General features: G+C 41.8%; 1 protein-coding gene across 2 annotated transcripts in view; it reads left to right on the top strand.

Moving 5' to 3' along the window:
• Nucleotides 1-22135, top strand: part of PAMR1 (peptidase domain containing associated with muscle regeneration 1) — a gene marked incomplete at both ends in the record, with an annotated part of 81759 nt that extends 59624 nt beyond the window's left edge. For both annotated transcript variants that reach the window (XM_080345596.1, XM_080345597.1), the window contains 5 exons: nucleotides 9174-9386; nucleotides 10965-11031; nucleotides 13217-13449; nucleotides 20037-20332; nucleotides 21599-22135. In XM_080345596.1, the coding sequence (XP_080201722.1) occupies nucleotides 9174-9386; nucleotides 10965-11031; nucleotides 13217-13449; nucleotides 20037-20332; nucleotides 21599-22135 (1346 nt within the window). The remainder of the gene's footprint in view (nucleotides 1-9173; nucleotides 9387-10964; nucleotides 11032-13216; nucleotides 13450-20036; nucleotides 20333-21598) is intronic.
• Nucleotides 22136-23902: the final 1767 nt, after the last annotated feature.

Raw genomic sequence — 23902 nt, forward strand, 5'->3', positions numbered from 1 at the left:
TCCTGTGCCAAAAGACAACAAACAATTAGCACAAAGAGGCATGGGTAACAAAAGGGACACATCTATTAACAATACTTAGCTGGGTTTCCATCAGAGAAACCCCATGGTGACTCTGTGACACAAATGGGTATGAGATAATGCTTATAACATCCCTGTGAGGAGAGGGGTGCTCTCATTTGCTAGGTAAAGCAGATGAAGCAACTTACCCTTGGCCACAGTTTCAAAGCTATTATTAGATCTCATCACCTTCTACCTCTATATCCTGTACTCTAGGCCATAGTTCCAGTACTAAATTAATCTGTGCACAAAACACTAAATTTACATCATAAATAAAACCAGAGTTGTTCCAGCTGGGTCACACTGGCACAAAGAAAGTCTGGCAACCAGAGCAAATCAAACAGACTAGAAACTAAATTTCTTAGTCACTTAGGAAACAGAACAAGAACCAAGACTTCTAGTTTGTGGAAAAAAAAAAGCAACTGTAGCTTGGTGACATTTTTTCCAGGGTGGACCTAGAACAAAAAAGCACCAAAACATTTGTTCTGCAGAACTGAACCGGACCACAAACAAATCAGAAAACCCATATTTATGATCAAAAGGGGAACTCTGAGTGGTGCACAGATGTTTCTAATCATCTTCTTTTCTCATTTGACAAACTGAGTGTGACTTTACATTGAAAGAGGGAAATTTAAAGCTAGTAAAATGAATTGCAGTTCAGAGAAAGATATGGAGGAAGTGACTGGGAATACAAAGATCATGACTTTTATGAGAATGTTACAAGGTGGATGGATGATGGCAGAGCCGTGGATGTGGTCTACCTTGACTTCAGTAAAGCCTTTGACACAGTCTCCCACAGCATCCTAGTTGCTAAGTTGCGGAGGTGTGGTCTAGACAATAGAGTAGTGAGGTGGGTTACAAACTGGCTTAAGGAGAGAAGCCAGAGAGTGGTAGTCAATGGTGCGGAGTCTAGTTGGAGACCAGTATCTAGTGGAGTACCTCAGGGGTCAGTAATGGGGCCAGAATTATTCAATATATTCATTAACGACTTAGACGAGGGAATAGAGTGTACTATCAGCAAGTTTGCTGATGACACTAAGCTGGGAGGAGTGGCTGACACGCCAGAAGGCTGTGCTGCCATCCAGCGAGACCTAGACAGGCTGGAGAGTTGGGCGGGGAATAACCTAATGAAATTTAACAATGGCAAGTGTAGAGTCCTGCATCTGGGCAGGAACAACCCCAGGTTCCAGTATCGGTTGGGAAATTACATATTAGAGAGCAGTGTAGGGGAAAGGGACCTGGGGATCCTGGTGGACAACAGGATGACCATGAGCCAGCACTGTGCCCTTGTGGCCAGGAAGGCCAATGGCATCCTGGGATGTATTAGAAGGAGGGTGGTTAGTAGATCGAGAGAGGTCCTCCTTCCCCTCTACTCTGCCCTGGTGTGACCCCATCTGGAATATTGTGTCCAGTTCTGGGCCCCTCAGTTCAAGAAGGACAAGGAACTGCTGGAGAGGGTCCAGCGTAGGGCCACCAAGATGATTAAGGGAGTGGAGCACCTCCCTTATGAGGAAAGGCTGAGGGAGCTTGGTCTCTTTAGTTTGGAGAAGAGGAGACTGAGGGGTGACCTTATTAATGTTTATAAATATATAAAGGGTGAGTGCCATGAGGATGGAGCCAGGCTCTTCTCAGTGGCAAACAATGATAGGACAAGGGGCAATGGGATCAAGCTGGAACACAAGAGGTTCCACTTAAATTTGAGAAAAAACTTCTTCTCAGTGAGGGTGACAGAGCACTGGAACAGGCTGCCCAGGGAGGTTGTGGAGTCTCCTTCTCTGGAGACATTCAAGACCCACCTGGACAAGTTCCTGTGCAACCTCACTTAGGCGTTCCTGCTCCAGCAGCGGGATTGGACTAGATGATCTTTTGAGGTCCCTTCCAATCCAGAACATACTGTGATACTGTGATACTGTGACTGGGAAGAGAAGTGTTCTGAGATTTTAAAACACCTATAAAATCTATGCTTCCATTATTTACCTTTCATTATTAATAAATATGCTTGTGCATACATATATGTACATATATATATATGCATGTATATGTGTGTGTGCCTATATTTCACATGAGAAACGTCAAGGGCTAGTGTCGCATCCCAACAGATGGGGTGAGGGATGAGTTAACTCTGAACGCGACACGTGCCCTGGCTCAACAGATGAGACCAGGTGTGAGTTAACTCTGGGTTAATTCTGCGTAGTTATGCGAGGTGAATGACAGACAATCACTCCAGGGGTCCAATTCAATTATGAGTTTTACTAAAAGTACATGTTGGAATACTAATTACAGCGAATAGTGGCTTGGCAAAAGTATTTTATGATATTACAGAACTTATCAATACATTAACAGCCAAAGTCTTCCATGAGTGGTGGATTGGCAAACACCAGTAGCTATAATACAAAACTTAACAAGAATCCAACAGCAGAGCTTAAGATGATGTTACTCTTATACGTTCAAAAGGAAAAGAGAGAAAGAGAGTGGTAGAGAGGGAAGAAAAACTAAGGTATAAGAGAGAGAGAGAGAGTAATATATCACCACTCACGGAAGGAGAGACAAAGAAATATGGATATAGAAAAAAAAGGAGAGAAGGAAAGAGCAGAGAGAAAGGAAGAAAGAAAAGGGTGAAGGACCCAGCCACTCTTACGGCTCTGCAGCACGGATGACAAGACTTGTATGATGATGTATGGCCTCCAGTGTCCCATGGCAAGGATGTTGGGGTTTGTAGTTCAGGAGCGCAGCGTCCTCCGGTGTCTGGTCCAGTTCCTGTGACAAGGCTGGTGGGCGGAGGGTCCTCAGGGTGGTGGGTCCCCTACCAGTGCTGTTTTAGGTGAGCTTTTTAATAGCTTTCCGAGTAGAGGAAAGTCTGGGGTGAAGGGGTGATTACAAAAGATTGACAAGTCTCAACTAGTCCTGGGCCATGTTGAGGGGCCTCAGCTTTTCACCTTTGTGCCATGCAGAAGTCCCGGAGAAGGGGTGATTGCAAAAGATCGACAAGTGTCGACAATCTCAGGCCATGCTGAAGGGTCTCAGCTTTTCCCCTTTGTGTGCCAAGCTGGGCAATATCAGCACATCTCCCGGTATCAGTCAGCCAGCCTGGGCTGTGGCTCTTTAGCTTGTCATTGATATGTAAATTGCAGTTCACCCTTCTACTGAATGTGTCCTGTCCTGCTACAATATTTGAGGCATGATTCCTTTTAGCCTTTGACAGTCCTGGAACTGGAGGAACTAGTTTTGCCACGATATTTCAGCCATGATCCTTATCAATATACAACAGCTAGAAATTAATTTTGTTGAATTTTTATCATTATTCTTTTGCTAAAGATGACAGTGTTGCAGGACACTTGCAACCAAGAGGAAAAATTGCACTCCCCTAAGTCGATATGTTTTGATTTGGAACAGTGAGTCTGAGCCCTTCTTTGATGCTTAAATATTAGACAGTTTTTCTTTCCAAGACTTGTGTTTACTAGTGCACAAATTATTCTGCTGAGTCACTGTTTGATGTTTGTAGTAATCCATAAAATGAGGGGAATTTCTGTGGAGCCTTGTTCTTATGAATGCTGCTGCTTTAAGACTCATGCTCAAGGATCTCTTCCTTATGTGAATAATTGGATGGCCCACAATCCATATAAATAGATGCATTAATATGTATTCTGTGGAAGGATTAGAGGGTTGAGGATTTAGAAAAAATTTTCTTCTAGAAGTGTAAGCATCAAAATTTGGCTGTAGGTTAGTAAGCAACTAACTACAAGGCAAAACATAAAAAGTCAAATTCTAAAAGCATAAAGTAGGGATGATCTCTTTAGTATTCACCTGTCTATCTTCAGTGAAGTACCACAGCTCCCAGATAAAACAACCTCAATACACATTTCTAAATCTTGCACTGAATCTTTTCCTATGCAGTTTTCCACAACAAATGGCCAGGCAAAGCCAGAGACACACAGAGAGATGGATAACTGTGTAGGTACTAAAACCTGTGTTTCCTACATAGTTGTAATTTCTACCTACAGAAATACATACACATGATTTTGACATACAGATAATTGGTCTTAAAAAGGAATTTCGAAAAGGTGAATAAAGCATGGATGTTGTCTGTCTCTCATAATAGAGAAAGTAGAGCATCAAATAAAATTGCCAGGTGTCAGGCTAGAAACCAAACCAAAGAAGGCAGTGTATTTTTCACACAACAGTCTGTAGAATTCACTGCTACAGGATATTGTGGACACCAAGTATGTAGGTGAGCTTAGAAAATATTCAGACAAATTAATGTTTAAAAAAAAATCTCTAGGGTATGTTTTACCAAAAATGCCATTATAGTTCAGATAGGCCTTGAGCTAAATTGAGCTGATTGCTGAATGCTGCCAGAATATGCCAGGAAAGTATTCTATATGCTTGCTCTGTTTTTATATTTCTTCTACCAAATCTACTGTTTAGGCCATTGAAGACAGGTTTCTGTGCTGAATGGGCCTTTGTCCTGATTTATCATGGCTGATTTGATGTTCTCAGAGAAATCTTACTTACAATGTTTAATCTACCATTTACTACTTCTGGTAGTTAAATAGACCAGTTGTATGTAAGTATTTTCCCATTAGAGCAAACCCAATGGAAAGGGTAAATATCACAGTTTCATAAATATCAAGGTTCCTTTTTAATGTCATTACGATAATATTTGATCTACACAAATAAAGATAAAAAATATTTCTGTGAGGTTATCTAAAAAACTATATAGAATTGGAAAGAAGAATTTGAAAAAAATTCAATATAAAGCTTTTAAGTATCTACATTTTTTCTTGACCCAGCATGGTAGTTAATTCAAAACCTCTCTTAAGGTTGGAAAGTGCTTTAAGTACTAATATTTTGAGTAAATGAGCCCTAATGACACAAACACTTCTGCACATCACTTCACACTTCTGAGTAATCCCGTTGAATTGCATAGATCTAGATATGTTTTGAAAAGTGATGCATATGTGTGTGTAGAACTGACATCTAAACAACTTTCTAAAGATCAGTATATACTTGTCATGTAATTTTGACTCCTGTGCCCATTTTAATTGGTTTTTCAATGTTCTAAATAAAGAATCATCCTAACACAGTCCTGTTTTTATAATAAAGTGGATTTTTTTGAAATATCTGAACTGTCAGTGGTGATGTGTAGGACTCCAGGTGCTCCTGCTCATGGTATTGTGGAAGGAGATGACTTTAAATACGGGGCCCAGGTTTACTTCAAGTGCAACGCAGGTTACAGCTTAAAAGGCAGCCATGTTGCCTACTGTCAGCTTGATGGGACTTGGTCAACACATCATCCTGAATGTGGTAAGGTCACTTTAAGTTTTGATTCTTATAAATTTTTTCAACCAATGTATTCACATGAAACTAGAATATCCAAATCTCACTTGAAATTTGGTAGATGCATGGCTTAACATGATGTTCTTTCATCTTCTTGTCTTTAAGAAGCAATAGGGATTCTCATTTTATTCTGCTACAGGCCATCCTACAAGACCTGCTTATATAAAGGTATGACTGAAACATCAAATGACTGAAAAATAATTTTCTCAGATTTTAGCCTTACATCCTTCTTACACACAGACCGGAAATGTCTAGGACTAAAACCGAGTGAGGGACATTGTGCAACAATGACCAGATGCTTCCATTACTATATACCTCTGACACATTCTCTACAGAAGTCTGGTGCACTCTGTGATGGGCTTACATGCACAAAGACTATACTCTTATTTCAATAAAATTCCCACCCAAGATAAAAACCAATAGAAGGGAAACTTCCATTCATTCTGGCTGTGCAAGCTGGCATGCCTACCATTCACATTGATTCAGCTGTGAAATTCCAAGCCCCATCTTCTCATCCAAAGAGACTTTTAATTTTTCTTTAGTTGTTTTGTATTGCACAAATTTATTTCCATATTCCAGAATAATTTGTATCAATTGGAAAAGTGCTTTTACAAGTGTGTTGTGGCAAACTATGTAAATTTGGAGGGGAGTGTTTTGAAACAGCTATGTATAAGTTCGTCTGAAAGAGCAAGCAATAGGCATTCTTCTATCTAGACAGAATGTGTCCAGTTGCAGTAAATGTAATATCAGGATTATGCTAAAGTCCCTGCTGTGTTAAGTCTCTGGCTAAAAATCCATCTCTAGACTTGGCTATTGCTGAAGTTCCAGGTGGTATAATTTGAGTCTCTCCTTCCCAGATGTTTTATCTTTGTTTTTAATCCATTAAAAATGTCATAACCCTGAGTTTAGGGAAGAAGAAAATTACTGTTCAAGTTCCTGATAAGCATAGGATGACTTGTTTGACTTGTCTTGTTTGGTCAAGTCTAGGTACATTTAGAAACACACACTCTACTCATCAGATGATGCCTCTAGACTAGATATCAGTGCAGAAAGCAACTTGCAAATAAAGCATTATATTGTGGGTGATTCCCTGTAGTCTTTACCTGCTATTGAGTTGTCAGTTTTGGTTCACAAGTGAGAAAGCCTGTGAAGTACAGAGAAGAAAAATTGAGACAAATTAAAAGGAGACAGGGATCTGCTTCTCCCTTTCTCCTGGTTGCAGGGAAATTCAGACATCTTCTTTACTGAGTATGATTCCTGTGGAAAATTGTTTAAGTACACATATAACCTTCAGCATATGGTAAAATCCAATGTTGTTAAAAAAGCACTGAAATGCATGCTTAGCTTGAATTATATACTCAATGTTAAGATCATATGCTCTTCATTGAACAGGTACTGCTAAGGTTAGCTATGTGCTTATGTGCTTTGCTGAGCTGGACTCTGTCTGGTGACATGAAGATAGGGGAACAGGACAGAGCCATACCCATACACTATTATACTGCTGATTTCACAGGGATTTAAATAAATGTTTAAGTGCTTTGTTATATATTGGTGCTCTTGTGAAGCTGACTTGCTTGCTAGGCATCTGAGTCTGACTCAATGACATGAAGAGGTCATTTCTGGTCTACCTTGAATTCAGTAAAACCTTTGACACAGTCTCCCACAGCATCCTCACAGCTAAGTTGAAGAGGTGTGATCTAGTCAATAGAGTAGTGAGGTGGGTTGCAAACTGGCTTAAGGAGAGAAGCCAGAGAGTGGTAGTCAATGGTGCGGAGTCTAGTTGGAGGCCAGTATCTAGTGGAGTGCCTCAGGGGTCAGTACTGGGGCCAATATTATTCAATATATTCATTAACGATTTAGATGAGGGAATAGAGTGTGCTATCACCAAGTTTGCTGATGACACTAAGCTGGGAGGAGTGGCTGACACACCAGAAGGCTGTGCTGCCATCCAGCAGGACCTGGACAGGCTGGAGAGTTGGGCAGGGAATAACCTAATGAAATTTAACAATGGCAAGTGTAGAGTCCTGCATCTGGGCAGGAGCAACCCCAGATTTCAGCATAGGTTGGGAAATTACATATTAGAGAGCAGTGTAGGGGAAAGGGACCTGGGGGTCCTGGTGGACAACAGGATGACCATGAGCCAGCACTGTGCCCTTGTGGCCAGGAAGGCCAATGGCATCCTGGGGTGTATTAGAAGGGGGGTGGTTAGTAGATCGAGAGAGGTCCTCCTTCCCCTCTACTCCGCCCTGGTGAGACCCCGTCTGGAATATTGTGTCCAGTTCTGGGCCCCTCAGTTCAAGAAGGACAGGGAAATGCTGGAGAGGGTCCAGCATAGGGCAACCAAGATGATTAAGGGAGTGGAGCACCTCCCTTATGAAGAAAGGCTGAGGGAGCTGGGTCTCTTTAGTTTGGAGAAGAGGAGACTGAGGGGTGACCTTATTAATGTTTATAAATATATAAAGGGTGAGTGCCATGAGGATGGAGCCAGGCTCTTCTCAGTGGCAAACAATGATAGGACAAGGGGTAATGGGATCAAGCTGGAACACAAGAGGTTCCACTTAAATTTGAGAAAAAACTTCTTCTCAGTGAGGGTGACAGAGCATTGGAACAGGATGCCCAGGGAGGTTGTGGAGTCTCCTTCTCTAGAGATATTCAAAACCCACCTGGACATGTTCCTGTGAGACCTCACCTAGACATTCCTGCTCCAGTAGGGAGATTGGACTAGATGATCTTTTGAGGTCCCTTCCAATCCCAAACATGCTGTGATACTGTGATACTGTGTGAATTGATATGTCTCAGTCTTCTTGACCGTCTATAAGCAGGGCAGCACCAATGGTAGCTGCCTAAACTAGCTGTTCACTGGTTATCATCAAATGAGACATTAAATAGAGGAATTAAACAGAATTGCATGTTACTGTTAGCCTGACAAGAAAACTTAGATAAAATCCAAAGAAAAAAAAAGTAACGTTTCAGCTGCTAAATAGAAAAAGCAGAGGAGTGAAAAATATAGGGAAAAGCATTTATTAGGACCACATAGGAAATACTGTCATCCAGATTTAGGCCAAATATTCAAGCTTATTGAGAGAAACAAACAAACAAACAAACCAAAACCACAAAACCAAAAACAAATAAAAAGAAGGGAGAAATATTGGGAAGAAGGAAGTAAAAGAGGTTTTATAGGCAGAACCTGGCATGAGTAAGCTTTCCATAGTGAGCTTTTAGTACCAATAAGTGTGTGTATATATATATGTAGGTATGTTCTCTTTACATTCCTCCATTTCCCTGGATTATTGTGATCTCTCAGTACTAAGAAACCAAATTGCAACCAAACATAAAAGAAAATTCAGTTGTCTAGTTTTATTATCCAAGTCCAGCGAAGTATTGAAAACACAGAAAAGGGAAAAGAATGCCAAGGGCCTGTTTCCTGCAAATAGCTCAAGTGCATCCTTCTATGCTCTTGAAGTAGCCCTGCTAATGATAATAGGACATTAACATCATGTAAAGTCAAGGTTCTTTTTCAGGATTGTCATTTATGTTTTAAGGTCTTTTTAACAATTTGAGAATCTTATGCTTTCAATGTAGACTAAAGTATTATAAACAGATATCTGTATATTACAGATCTTTCTGAAGACAGAGATCCCAGATGGGTCTTGAAAAGGCATCTTTAGTAAAGTGTAGATTGTATAGTAACATGTGAACAAAATGTTGAACAATCTGATGGGTGAAAATAATGCCGTGAACTTGATAATATGGTTACTATTTTTTCCCCCTGTTATTAGTTCTAGATGAAAAAAACTGCTCAGATCCTGGTGGACCCCTCAATGGCTACAGAAGAGTAGTGGAAGACACTGGGCTCTTGAATGGACGCTATGCAAAAATTGGCACAGTCATTGCTTTCTTTTGTAACAACTCATATGTTCTTAGTGGGAATGAACAGAGGACTTGCCAAGATGATGGAGAATGGTCAGGGAAGCAGCCAATCTGCATAAAAGGTAGTATACAATTTTTTACCACAACTCACAAAAGCTGCTATGGTTTTACTGGAGTTCATTTTATATAATTTACACTTGCCAAACAATATTTTTTTCTAAGAATAAGCCATCTGACTGACACCTGATACTGAGAGTGGTAGTTTGGCAGCTCTACTGGCTGATAAAATCAGCTAAAGAAGACATCAGTGATTCCAGAAGATGTTTCCATCTTTAAAATGGAATGAAATGTTCCCTAAGGCACTTATTACCCTCATTCTAGGATCAAACCTGTGTAAGACCAACATCAAGGAAGATCAGGAGGGAACTGAAATAGAAGGAAATAACTGCCTCATCATAGGGCCCAGCTCACTTTTCAGAATACTTTTAAGTCAATGGGACCAGTGATGATTGTAGAAAGGCCAAGCCTGTAGATTACAGTCTTGAAGGTTTGGTTCAGAAAACTATTTGAGGACATGCCTAAACTATCTGTATTCATTAAAACACTGACACACATCTTTAAATACTTTGCTAGAAAGGGAATTTTGCTGTTGACCTGAAGCTACTCTAAGCATGTCTAAAATTTTGAATGGATGAATAAATTTGTGCTGGGGAGCTGCCAAATTCATTTTCCCTAAGCAATTGTTTTTTTGGATTTGTTTTTTAACAGAAGTAATGATAATATAAGGAAATATGTCTGTGCCCTGCAGAATTTGCTTTATTCTGTTATTTCAGATGGAAATATTCTCTCCCTGAGGTGTCTAATCATCTGTGGAAAGCATCTTTATTGATGATAATAATATGGGGAAAGCATCTTTAACTTCGTCATGTTAACTTTGATAGTGACATAAAGGTTAACATGTACAGTAATCACTAAGAGCTACATATTGTTAAATCCCACAGAATACAAGTGCTCAGGCATAAAATCCATCATGCAAGATTCCTTTTCTACCACTGTGTGCAGCAAGAAGGAAATACTGGCAATCATTAGAACTGATAGACCCGAATATTTTATCCTGCTCTTAAATAAACTGAATATGCAACACTAGAAACTCTGGATCTCCCTTCTGTTATTTTGTGCATGTTCAGGTAACTCGGAAGTTTTCTTCTGAATCAGAGTCTCCACCTCCTTCCAATGGGTGCACAAGCAAGCAGACTTTTAGAAGTCTGTAATATCCTGCAGCCTTGCTCTGTTTGTCCAGTCACTGGGATTAGCTGTGTGTGGCTACAGAGGTGGAAATTAAGTATTTTTTTATGTAATTCCATTGTTGCAAAAGCTTGTTCAGTTTTCAAACCATCAGCTGTAGTGGTGTAAATCTGAAATTCAGACACACTAATGGACACATTTCCTTCAATGGCTGGAAGTGCCAGTACAGAAGATGCTCAGTTGCTTCCACTCTTGTAAACAGGATGGATCTGGCAATCTGTGAGGAAGTATTTTTCCAGTGCTTTAGGTTTCAGGGCCTGTCTTTATCTTAATGCGTATAATTACTGCCTCTTTTCAGTCCACTCTATCTAGTGAGAGGAGTGGAAATGTGTATAAAACATAACCCTTGAGCTGTGAATGTGGAAAAGTACTGTGCAACATTGTATTTTTTCTAGCCTGCAAAGAGCCTAAGATGTCTGACCTGGTGAGGCAGAAAGTGCTTCCAATGCAGGTTCAGTCAAGGTAAGAATGCAATATCTCAACTACAGCTTGAAGAAAAAAATGTGATTGCTTTTCCCCTCCTCTCTTTTCCACCCTGTGTGTTTAGCCTGCCTGAGCAGCCATTCCTACAGCTCCCCTAGATGACCAAGCAATGAGAGCTGCTGTGAGGGGAGGCCTGATTAAGCACAGTTTACAAGCTGCTGGAAGCAACCAGGAAGCAATGGACATTAGAGATGTTCGAAGTACTGGACAATGCTGGAATTAGGCTTGTAAGCTTGTGACAAGCTACAAGAACAGTCTGAGAACAGTTCATTGGGGCTAATGATGTATCTTAAAATATGAACACGTGCCATTTTAGGGAAGAAATAAGTGGGGAGAGCATACGAGAGAAGGGTGTATAGCAATGCAATCTGCTCCCAGTAAGTTTCACCATCAAAAACAATATAGCACCAGTGATATAAATTTGGGTTTGGGATGGGCATGGGGAAGAGGAGGAAGTAGAGTAGGAGCAGAGGAAGAAATGAAAGATCATACCCTATCTGAGCTTACCCTTCTGCTGATTTCTTGAAATAAACCCAATCTGAATTAGTTATGCTGAATTGTTCAGGTTCATTTTTGTCCAAGTAGTAATTTCTCATCTTGGGGTTGAGGTTTTTTTTGCAGTACACCATTCATTTCTTTTTAGATATAGTGCAAGAACTGTCCTCATCTTTGGTCTTAAGAACAGTCATACCAGGTCAGAATAAAGTTCCAGCTCAAGCCATATCCTGACTCTGGCAATGGCCAGTAGCAGATGCCTAGGGAAGACTTTAGGAACAAGGCAAGCACTTACTTCCCAAATACTCTCCCACTGTCCAGCTCTGTTATGTATGATTGTAGAGACAACACTGAGAAGCCATTAGGAGCCTCCTGCTTAAATTTCTCAATTAACTTTTGAACACAGGTCGTTTTATGGTAAATGTTTCAGATATTAACACCAGTTTATAAGAGCACATACATGCCCCCACCTCCATAGCATCATGATGGCATCTCATGTTTGTGGATTGCTTTTCTCTCTTGAAGTAGGATCTCTATTTTATAGATTAATAGTGAGATAAAGTGTGCATTATGCAATATTGCAAGTTCACATGTGAGTAGGGAATGGAACCCTGGCAGACTAAGCATGAGCACAGCAGCTCTCATCCGTCTTCCAAAATGCAAGAAACTTGCCATTGGTCTTGTTCTTAATAATTGCACTTTTCTTGAGTGCTGTTATGTATCACCTCACAGATTCTATATGATGGAGGCAGTCTGTCTTTCTCTGTAATCAAAAATGAAATTACCACATGAAAAAAAAAAATTCCTATGGCTTTTCTGGATGCAGAAAGTACCAGAAATCTCAAGGGTAATTAATTTCCTGCTGAATTTTTCAGATGTAAACAGGTTTGTTTGGTTTTTGGTTTTTGTTTTTTTTTTTTTTTCTGTAGATACACACTTTTAAGCATTAGAACAAGGGACACATTCTAAATGATGAAGATGACTGTAGTCAAGCTTATGGCCCATATCTAGGCTGGTGCAAATATTTATTTTTTTTAATTATATGCCATGTTTCAGCTAATCAGTACAAAATCTAAATGTAAGCTTAGTGATTATTGCAATTATGAAATCTCTGTGGTAAGGCAATTATCTCTGTTAATTGCTAAATCAAGCAACTTTATCAACATGATTTAACCTGAATTGATTCCTAATACTGCCTGTTAAAATCTTCACTAGAGAAAATATGTGCCTAACTCCTCTCTAGTGAGAATTAGTTACAGCAATGCCAACTTCCAGTGTAATTTCTTTATTTAAAAACATGGTATCTCAGTCTTTTTGTGAATGGCAAGAACTGTTCCACACTTAGAGGCAACTAGTTGCAATCTGGAAACAGTGAAATGAAAAAAAAAGAGACACAAACAGAAAATTTATAAACGTACCTGTATTTATGTATGCATGTATGCATATAAATATAAATTAAATAGCTGGGATGGGAGTAAATGGGAGTATGGCTAAAGTATGTTGGAATTACATTTTTGCCTTATTCTTTCACATGCAAACTTCACATGCTTTTAAATGATACTTAACACAGCTGATGATAATGCTAAAATGATTGCTATTATTATCATTATCATTATCATTATCATTATTATTATTATTATTATCTTGTGTTCTTTGTACCTTGAAACAGGGAAACACCTTTGCATCAGCTTTACTCATCTGCAGTCATCAAGCAAAAGCTTGAAATCTACCCAACCAAGAAGCCAGCACTGCCATTTGGAGACCTGCCCCCAGGGTACCAGCATCTGCACACTCAGCTTCAGTATGAGTGCATTTCTCCTTTCTACCGCCGCCTGGGTAGCAGCAGGAGGACTTGTTTGAAGACAGGAAAATGGAGTGGGAGAGCCCCTGTGTGTATTCCAAGTGAGTCTCCAAGGGAAAAAGAAATTCATACATCTCTGAGGGAATAGGGGAACAGGATGTGTATTCCTGTTAGATAATTAGAGAGTGCCATTGGTGTAGGCTGCCTATGCTTCCAGCTGGGAAATAGGAGCAATAAAGCTTTAAGGCTCTTTTTATCCATCAGTAGAACTTGTCCAGTTGATGGTAAAGGGATCAAGCTTTCAGCACTGTAATTTGCCATCAATTTTTCTAGTCTTTTACTGAACAAAATGTGTAGTGAGTTTCTTTCCTGATTTGAAAATATTTTCCTACTATCACCTCATGTTTTCCTGTATTATTTACTGCAAATGTGATTTTTCTTTCACCTCTATACTTCAGCACACAGCTAACAGAAGCATAGAAGTTTAAGCAATAGAATGCAGAGTCTGCATTTAAAATAGGCTCTTCCTTTAACATGCCCTGCTAAGGAAGGGTTCATATTGCAAACTGTAAGTCTAGATAAAATCTCATCCAAAACTAGTGCACAAAGTCAGGGTAGGAACATCACAAGATTTGGTACAAGCCACTACTGACATCAGGCAAATTGTGAAAAGTAGGTGCTAACATCAAGCAAATGTTGAGAATTCTTGTTTGTGGTTTTGCTTTGAGATGATGTCATGTATTGAAAAGTATTTCATTCAATCATTTTCACTATGGACATGCGCACACTAGATTCCAGGAAAAAAAAAAAAAAGTTCTAAGGGAGACTAACTAAAAAATGTGACCAGATGATGTAACCTTTATACTGAAGTAAACCTTTCCTGATACAGGAGATTTTACCCCAGTTCTGAGCCTGAGTAATGTATTCCTAGAAGACAGCAGAGCTTTTTCTTTTCCCCAGGATGGCTGTTGACATAGATGCGTTTGCTTCAAGGTTCTTGTTGTAAGACGAGTTTTTTCTCATGGGCATGAACTCATCTGTGCTAAGGTCAGCTCTAGGAGAGTACCTTATAATTACTCTGTGACTGCCTAAGAGTGAGTTTTAGTGCACAGCTAGCTTTATGGTGTTTTATTATAAGCAAGAATCAGGGGTGTTCTTTCCATTTCTTTATACAGTCATCTCATTATAGTGCAGCTTGATAAGGTTGTCATGAAAATTCACCTGCTCAAGTGCTAAATCCACATTCCTACTTCAGCCAAGAATTCAGATAAAAACAGAAAAATTGAAAGGTGTTTTTTAAAAGCTGTATAAAATGATCATATTAAAATTTTGCAGGTTGGAGACAGAGGTTAATTAGAAAGCGGTCTCTCATGCTAACCTTAGCAGTTTGGCTGCCTTTAGCACATGCTAATTAAGAATCAAGAGTGAAATTCAGATTCATTGGTGGGGGAAAGGTGTACCTCATTTTTGGTTCATAGAATCACAGAATTACAGAATGCCCTGAGTTGGAAGGGACCCACAAGGATCATCAAGTCCAACTCCTGTCCCTGCACAGAACAACTCCACGGTTCACACCATGTGTCTGATGGTGTTGTATAGTCTCTTCACAGTATCACAGTAGCACAGTATGTTTGAGATTGGAAGGGACTTCAATAGATCATCTAGTCCAATCCCCCTGCTGGAGCAGGAACGCCTAGGTGAGGTCGCACAGGAATATGTCCAGGCGGGTTTTGAATGTCTCCAGAGAAGGAGGCTCCACAATGTCCCTGGGCAGCCTGTTCCAGTGCTCTGTCACCCTCACTGAAAAGAAGTTTTTTCTCAAATTTAAGTGGAACCTCTTGTGTTTCAGCTTGATCCCATTACCCCTTGTCCTATCATCATTTGCCACCGAGAAGAGCCTGGCTCCATCCTCATGGCACTCATCCTTTATATATTTATAAACATTAATAAGGTCACCCCTCAGTCTCCTCTTCTCCAAACTAAAGAGACCCAGCTCCCACAGCCTTTCTTCATAAGGGAGGTGGCTCCACTCCCTTAATCATCCTTGTTGCCCTATGCTGGACCCTCTCCAGCAGTTCCTTGTCCTTCTTGAACTGAGGGGCCCAGAACTGGACACAATATTCCAGACGGGGTCTCACCAGGGCGGAGTAGAGGGGAAGGAGGACCTCTCTCGATCTACTAACCACCCCTCTTGTAATACACCCCAGGATGCCATTGGCCTTCCTGGCCACAAGGGCACAGTGCTGGCTCATGGTCATCCTGTTGTCCACCAGGACCCCCAGGTCCCTTTCCCCTACACTGCTCTCTAATATGTAATTTCCCAACCTATGCTGAAACCTGGGGTTGCTCCTGCCCAGATGCAGGACTCTACACTTGCCATTGTTAAATTTCATTAGGTTATTCCCCGCCCAACTCTCCAGCCTGTCCAGGTCCTGCTGGATGGCAGCACAGCCTTCTGGTGTGTCAGCCACTCCTCCCAGCTTAGTGTCATCAGCAAACTTGGTGATAGCACACTCAATTCCCTCGTCCAAATTGTTAATGAATATATTGAATAATATTGGCCCCAGTACTGACCCCTGAGGCACTCCACTAGATACTGGCCTCCAACTAGACTCCGCAGCATTGATTACCACTCTTCTTGAATACTACCAGGCTAGGGGCTGTGACTACCTCCCTGGGGAGCCTGTTCCCATGCTCCACAATCCTCTGGGTGAAGAAGCTTTCCCTAATGTCCAACCTAAACCTCCCCTGGCACATTTTCCTCCCATTCCCTTGGGTTCTGTCATTGATCACCAGAGAGAAGAGATCAGCACCTACCCTTCCTCCTCCCCTTGTGACGAAGCTGTAGACCGTGATGAGGTCTCCCCTCAGTCTCCTCCAGGCTCAAGAAACCAAGTGGCTTTAGCCACTTCTCATATGGCTTCCTGTCCAAACCCTTCACTAAATTTGCAGCCTTCTTCTGGACACTCTCTAGTACCTTTATGTCTTTTTATACTGTGATGCCCTGAACTGCAATCAGCACTCCAGGGGAGTCTGCACCAGTGCAGAATAGAGCAGGATAATCACCTTCCTTGATTGGCTGTAGTTGCCACAGTGATCCTGTCACGGAGGCACCCCGAGGTTAGTTTAAGGGACAACAGGGTCCAAAACAACTTTCATTAAACCAGTGAGAAACAGGGTTTCAGCACTCCAAAAGTGACTTAAATACAGGTTCGGATATCAGTTGAGGAAAATTATTAAGGGGCAGAAACTAATACAACAGGTGGTCCACAGAGTGCACGCACATGGCTTCACCAAAACAATGTCAGAACCGTCTCTGGGTCCGGTAGGAGTACACACTTGCCTGAACACAGTGCAGGATTATTTTTAAAGAGATACACATACTCGTAGTGAGTACGGAAAGTTAGTACACTCGCGATTCTGCGAGGGTAAATTTATAATACACTCGCAATCCTGTGAGGGTTAATTTACTTACATGTGCAAATGTGCACAGAATATTACACATGCTTATGTGGAAGCACGGGAGGAAAATACACTTGCGATTGTGCGAGGAAATAATTTATACACATGCTTGTATTGAGCACAGAAAGTTACATGTGCAAATGTGCACGGAAAGTTACACGTGCTTACGTGGAAGCACGGGAGGAAAATACACCCACGATTATGCGAGGATTAATTTTACGCGTGCTTCATGCGGCTGGTGATTGTCTAGGTCCCCAATTTGTCCAGATCTCTCAGAAGTTCCTCTTTTGTGTCACTGGCAAACTTACTTAGTATTCCCCCAAGTCCTGTGTCTAAGTCATTTACGAAGATATTAAAGAGTACTGGCCCTAAGATGGATCCCTATGGAACCCCGTTAGTGACTAGTCACCAGCATGACATAACCCCATTTAATAGAACCTTTTGAGCCCAGCCCGTCAGCCAATTACATGTGCATATGTGCATGGAGAGTAAATACACTCGCAATCCTGCGAGGGTCCTTTTACTCACGCCCGTGGTGGCAAGGCAAGCGGAATCTCCATCCTGGGGAGAGGGCTGTCGGCGGCAGCATCTTGCTCGTGCTCCGAGAGACCCACAACAATGGGTGGAGTCTCGATGAGAGTCCCGTATTTTTATAGGCTGATCAGATCTGACTGTAGGCATTCCAGAAGCTTCTCTGCACCCCCACACTGGCTGTGGGGTGCTCCTGAAGCCTCCAAACATCCCCCACACTGGCCGCAGGCACCCAGCGGCTCACTGGCGCCTCGACACTCCCTTCTCCTAATGGCCCTGGCCAGGGTGCTCTGAGGCCAAACAAAAGAAGCTGTTAGCCTCAAACAGCAGAGAGGGAGATGTGCCTACTCCTTCCATACTGAAGGAGGGAGGGTGAGACAGGGGAGTATGCATCCTGCCACAGATCCCTGTTGCCCTTCTTGTAGACTGGGATGCTTGTCAGCTTCCAGTCATCAGGGACCTCTCCAGATTCCCAGGAGCATTGAAAAATCCCAGAGAGATCTTGCTATGACATCAGCCAGCTCTTTAAGTACCCTTGGATGAATCCCATCAGGCCCCATTGACTTGTAGGGATCTAGCTGGAGTACCAAATCCTGTACAAGTTCTAGATTGACTAGGAGTTTATTGTTCATGCAGCTATGGTTCGCTAGCCTAGGGCTATGGGCGCCCTCCAGTCCATCTTCAGTGTTGAAGACCGAGGTGAAAAAAGCATTAAATATCCCTGCTTTGTTTATATCCCTGTTAATAAGGTGACCATGCTCATCGAGTAATGGGCCAATGTTATTTCTGGTTTGCCTTTTGCCATTAACATATCAAAAAAAGCCTTTTTTTATTGTCCTTCACAGTACTGGCCAGCTTCAATTCTAACTGAGCTCTGGCCACACGAATTCCTTCCCTACAGTGGTGAGCAGCATCTCTGTAGTCCTCCCATGATGCCTGACCTTGCTTCCACTGACTGTATAATTTCTTTTTTCACCGTATTTCAAGAAGAAGATCCCTGCTCAACTAAGCTGGATTTATGCCTTACCTGCTAGATTTTGAGCATTTTGGAATTGCCTGGTCCTGTGCTTTTGGTAGGTGGTACTTAAAAAGTGACCAACACTGATGGGCCCCAGCACCTTCAAAAGCTTCTTCCCAGAGAATCTTACTAAGTAGTTCTCTGAGCAACCTGAAGTCTGCTCTTCTCCTATCTAGAGTTTAGGCCTTGCTGGCAGTTTTCCTACTATTAGCACAGATTTTGTACCTGACTGCTTTGTGGTCACCGTGGCCAAGGCAGCTACCAATTGCCACTTCTTCCATAAGACCCTCTCTGTTATTGAGTACCAATTCTAGGAAGGCACCTTTCCTGGTCAGTTCCCTTGGTACCTGTACCAAGAAGTTATTGTCCAGATGCTTTAGGAATCTTTTGGACCTGTTGGTGCCAGCTGTGTGATATTCCCAGTTGTCATCTGCCAAGTTGAAGTCCCCCATAAGGACAAGGGCAGATGACTTGGAGGCTTTGCTTAGTTCCTTAGAGAATAACTCCCCAGAGTTGTCAACCTGGCTGGGTGGCCTACAGTAGACACCCACAATGACTTCTGCTTTATTTTTCTGTCCCTTAATCCTTACCCAGAGGCTCTCAACTTTGCCATGGCAAACTGCCAGCTCCATGCATTCCAGCCCCTCCGCTACATACAGTGCCACCACCCCACCTCTCCTACCCTGCCTATCACTTCTGAATAGCCTGTAGCCATCGATCCTGGCACACCAGTTACAGGACTCATCCCACCAGGTTTCCCTAATGCCAGTTATATCATATCCCTGGGACCGGGCCAAGGCTTCTAATTCATCTTGCTTTTTCCTTGTGCTACGTGCATCAGTGTAGCAGCACTTCAACTGTGGTTGATTGTGCCCTTCACCTCGTGGGACAGTTTGAAGAATCTCACTGTCATGTGTCTCCTCAAGCTTTGGTGTGCCATCCCACTGCTCACCACTGACTGGCCTGGTACTGTCCCCTTCCCCTTCCAAATTAGTTTAAACTCCTATCAATCAGCCTTGCTAGCCCCTGAGCAAACACCCTTTTCCCTTCTGTGTGAGGTGCATCTCACTGGATGTCAGAAGATGTGGCGAAGAACTGACCATCCCATGATCAAAAAACCCAAATTTCCATCCCGTTGATGACACTGGTCATGGAGCCATGTATTAATTAGTTGGGCCTGCCTGTTCCATTCTATATTCCTGTGTGCTACTGAAAGGATGGATGAAAAAAAAAGAAAACACCTTAACAATTAATCAGCTGCCCCAAAGCTCTGAAATTCCTTTTGATTGTATTAAGACTTCTTTTTCCTACCTCTTCTCTGCCAATATTAATGACCAACAGTGGGTAATGGTCAGGAGACCTTTACCAGCCTGGGGAGATGTTGAGTAGCATATCTTACCCTGGTCCCAGGGAGGCAGCAGACTTTCCTGTGGGTTGGGTTGGGTTGGCATATTGAGCCTTCTGTTCCTTTCAGAAGGGAGTCACCTATGACAGTTACCATTATTTTTCTCTTTATGTGTGTGATTCTAATGGGTTTGTTGGGTTTCATGTGGGGTTTAGGTTGCCTAGAGGAACCTGCCTTCCCAGAAGAGTCTTCATCAGCAGCATCAGCTGCTTGCCTGTCTAATTCCAGGGCCTCATAGCTGTTGTGTACATATTGTGTTCGTGTTTCCTCAGTCTGTGGAAAAGCAGAAAACATCACTCTTCAGAAGACAGTGACCTCTATCAGGTGGCCCTGGCAAGCTGCAATCTATCGGATGGCCAATGGGGTGAAGGAGAACAGTCTCCAGAAAGGAGGCTGGATCCTTATCTGCAGCGGGGCCCTGGTGAATGAGCGCACTGTGGTGGTGGCAGCTCACTGTGTCACTGACCTTGGCAAGATCATTGTGCTCAAGACAGCAGAGCTCAAGGTAGTTCTGGGGAAATTCTACAGAGATGATGACAGGGATGAAAAGACCATCCAGAACCTGCGGGTAAGTCTTGTGGGAGCAGAAAATGATGAGCAAAGACAAATGCTGATCACATCTGTCTTGTACAGGGAGAAAAAGCTTAACCTTTGTTGTTTTACACACTGTTCTTTGAAATGTGTATCTAAAGACCCAACTGATAGGACTTTCATGGCACAAGGAGGGCACATGCCGTATGTAGTTTATGAAATTCCCCTGTCACTGTCCATCTCATATGTTCACTGCCTAACACAGATCACTAAGAAAACAGCTCAGGTTCCATGAGTCATACTTGAGTGATATTGTCAGGAAAAAAAAAAAAAAAAAAAAAAAAGGTAGAAAGAGATGCCAGCTGCTGTCAAAAGCGATCAGTATAATTTATGAGGGAAACACTTGTGCTCTAGATGCTGCTTTGATGCCATGAGCACATTTCACATCTCAGCCTCAAGGATGTATAGCTCTAAACTCAAAATAAGTTTATGTCTGACTCCAGCTCAAAAAATAGCACCTCAGGCTCACCAGAGGGGTTTGTTTTTTTCAAGTAGAACTGGAAAGGTTGAAGTCAAAATGAGGAGAAATACAGCAATTTTGTCTGTGTGTTTTTTTCTGGAGTGGGTGTATGTGAGTTAATTAATGGATTTTATACAAAAAATCATAGTTAATTTGATTCTTTTTCCCTCCCCCTATTTACAGCTTCTTTCTGTAATTCCAGATTTTTCAGATTTTCCTGTAAGGAAATATATTATTTTTTTACGAATTTTCCTTTTAGGAATCCTATCTGTTCTTGTAGTGTTTCATCAAGGTACCTAGCAGTAAAGGTTTGGCCCCAACATTATGTAACGTATTTTTTGGTGGGAAGATGGTTGAATTTAAATAAGAAGATAATATTTTAATTCAAAAGGGGAGTGGGCCTTCAAAATCTACACGCTTAAGATGACACAACAGGTAAACAAGTAAAATCTTTTCAGTAAACAGTAGAAAAACTTGAACTGCACATTAACTTCTCATTTTCCTGAAAATATCCTTGACTACTTTTCATTACAAAGAGTTTCATGCAATAAAAACTGTCCTGAAACCCAAGCCAAAAAAAAAAGTCAGAAGATGCTTGATCTTTTCACATGTTTCTCATTTCAGTGAGCACTATGGTGAAATAAGAGTGATGGTGAGTGAAGGGTAGAGATTAGAGATTAAGTATGCCAAATAAACTAACATGCATTATAGTAGTATGGAGAGTGCTGCTGACTTGCCATTGCTATTAACTCTACAATTCCTCCTACTCTGTTTCGTCCCTAGATTTCTGCCATCATAGTGCATCCCAATTATGACCCTATATTACTTGATTCTGACATAGCTATCATAAAACTCTTGGACAAAGCCAGAATCAGCAGTCGTGTTCAACCCATTTGCTTGTCATCTTCTCATGACTTGACTTCATCCGCAGAGTACTTAAAAATAATGGTTACTGGCTGGAAGGTATTGGCTGACATTAAAGATCCCGGATACAAGAATGACACAATCCGCATGGGAGCTGTTCAGATGGTGGACTCACTGTTGTGTGAGCAACAGTATGAAGATAATGGGATACAAGTCAGTGTCACTGACAGCATGTTCTGTGCCAAACAAGACCACACAGCCTTTTCTAATATCTGCCCTGCTGAGACTGGTGGGATTGCGGCCATAACTTTGCCAGGAAAAGCATCTCCTGAGCTAAGGTGGCACCTGATGGGATTAGTGAGCTGGGGTTATGATAAAACTTGCAGTCTAGAACTCTACAGTGGCTACACCAAAGCTCTTCCCTTCAAAGACTGGATTGAGAAGAACTTGAAATAGAAAGCTTTGTCTGGAAATGGCATTTTATTACTATCAATCATATCCCTTTCAGTCTCTGCTGCTTTAGGCTTCTCATCCCAGTGATGAGCCATATCTGGGATAAAGTTAAGGCAGACAGCCTGGTTTTTGTCATAGGATCAGATGTTCCATCAGGCTACTTTTACTTAACCCATGACAGAATGTCTTAGTGCATGAGAAGTTTTGCCATATTTTCCCTATCTCCCCTGGTGGTAAGATGATGCTCTGCTTCTGAGTTTGACATACAGAAACAGGACAGCAAATCTGACTGAAATTAATCTGTAGTGTGGAGTCCCCTAGAGAAACTGATGGTAAGCCTCTCCCAAAGACTTGTGTGACTGAGTGGATTAGGAGGCTGGAAAAAGTAGCCTGAATTCATTACAATGAATGAGCTTGTTATGGTATATTCTGCCTGTATTGCCATAGTAAAATGTAATCTTTTTCCCTTCCAAGTACTTTACACATTTAAATAAAACATGGTTTGTTTTTTGTTTGGGTTTTTGTTTGGGTTTTCTGGCAGGAGGCCTGGCTGTGAGAGGACACTGCTGTGTGCCAGCCCTGCACACGCACACTGTTTATCTATACACTGGTGTTTGAATCTGTGGCCACGTTTGTGGGCATGTTCTTGAGGGAAGGTTTGGAAGAAGAATTAAAACTTCCAGTCTTGCCCTGAGGAGATCACCTTTCTATCTGCAAAGGCTGTTCTGAGGCCAGCTGTGTCACAGCAGTGCCCATTGCCTGTCCCTGCCTGCGCTCACAGGACTAACACACAGCAGGATGGTGACCAAGCTGCCAGAGCACTCAGGCCTTGCACCAACACAAGGGGTCAGAAGGAAAGTGTGGGAGTGGAATGAGAACAGCTCTGGAAGACCAAGCGCTTATCTTTTAACCTACATACCCTTGTTACACTCTAGGAACTCTCTACTGCTCTAGTCTGTTTACATGTGACTCACACTTCGGACTCTTCAGACCCACTGAAAGGCAGAATTAGCACAAAATTTGATTACTACATAAATAACAAGACTTTTTTTTTTTTTTTTTTTTTCTCAATACATCCAGTGATGCTATTGTAGGTTGTTCGTTGTTGCAATGAAATGTACAGGGGAGTTCTCTCCCACCTTATATTCTGATGAAAACCTGAAACATACTTTTAAAAACATTTTTTTTCTATGCGGATTATTTCAAAGACCCATGAAAACCTCAGGAAAACTTCTGGTTTCCATCAGTTCACATAATTCTGTGGCAAAACAACACCTCTGTAGCTCTTCAGGGTGAAGAACAACATCCAGATCTCACACTTAGCAGAGGCTTTTCTTGACTGGACTGTTTGACATCAAAGTGTAAGATCAGGCATGTTGTCGAGTGGAGAGACTTTAGTCTCCTCATGGTTCTTAATCACTGCTCTTTCACTAAATCATTCTCTCTTCAGCTCTGGCCCAAGTCTAGAGGTGAGCCTTTGAAAAAGTTGGAGAGGAGGCACAGGGGAATGCCTCCCATCAGTAATGACTCCTGAATAAGTCATCTACAACACCCTGGAATTTGTAGGACCTCCAAGTTATTACAGTGCCCAACACAACTCACAGGAATAGCTGGACATGAAGGCTGTGGATCTGATGAAAGAATTCAGGACTGTCACCAAGAAGGACTTGAATCCTGAAGTCATGTTCTGCCTAGCCTATTGCATGGCTATAGCAATTATAAGCTAAAAAGTCTGATTTCAGATCTGATTCTCTGGTGCTGTGAAATCTT

The sequence above is a fragment of the Nesoenas mayeri genome (genome assembly GCF_963082525.1).
Source record: "Nesoenas mayeri genome assembly, chromosome: 5".
Classification (NCBI taxonomy): Eukaryota; Metazoa; Chordata; class Aves; order Columbiformes; family Columbidae; genus Nesoenas; species Nesoenas mayeri.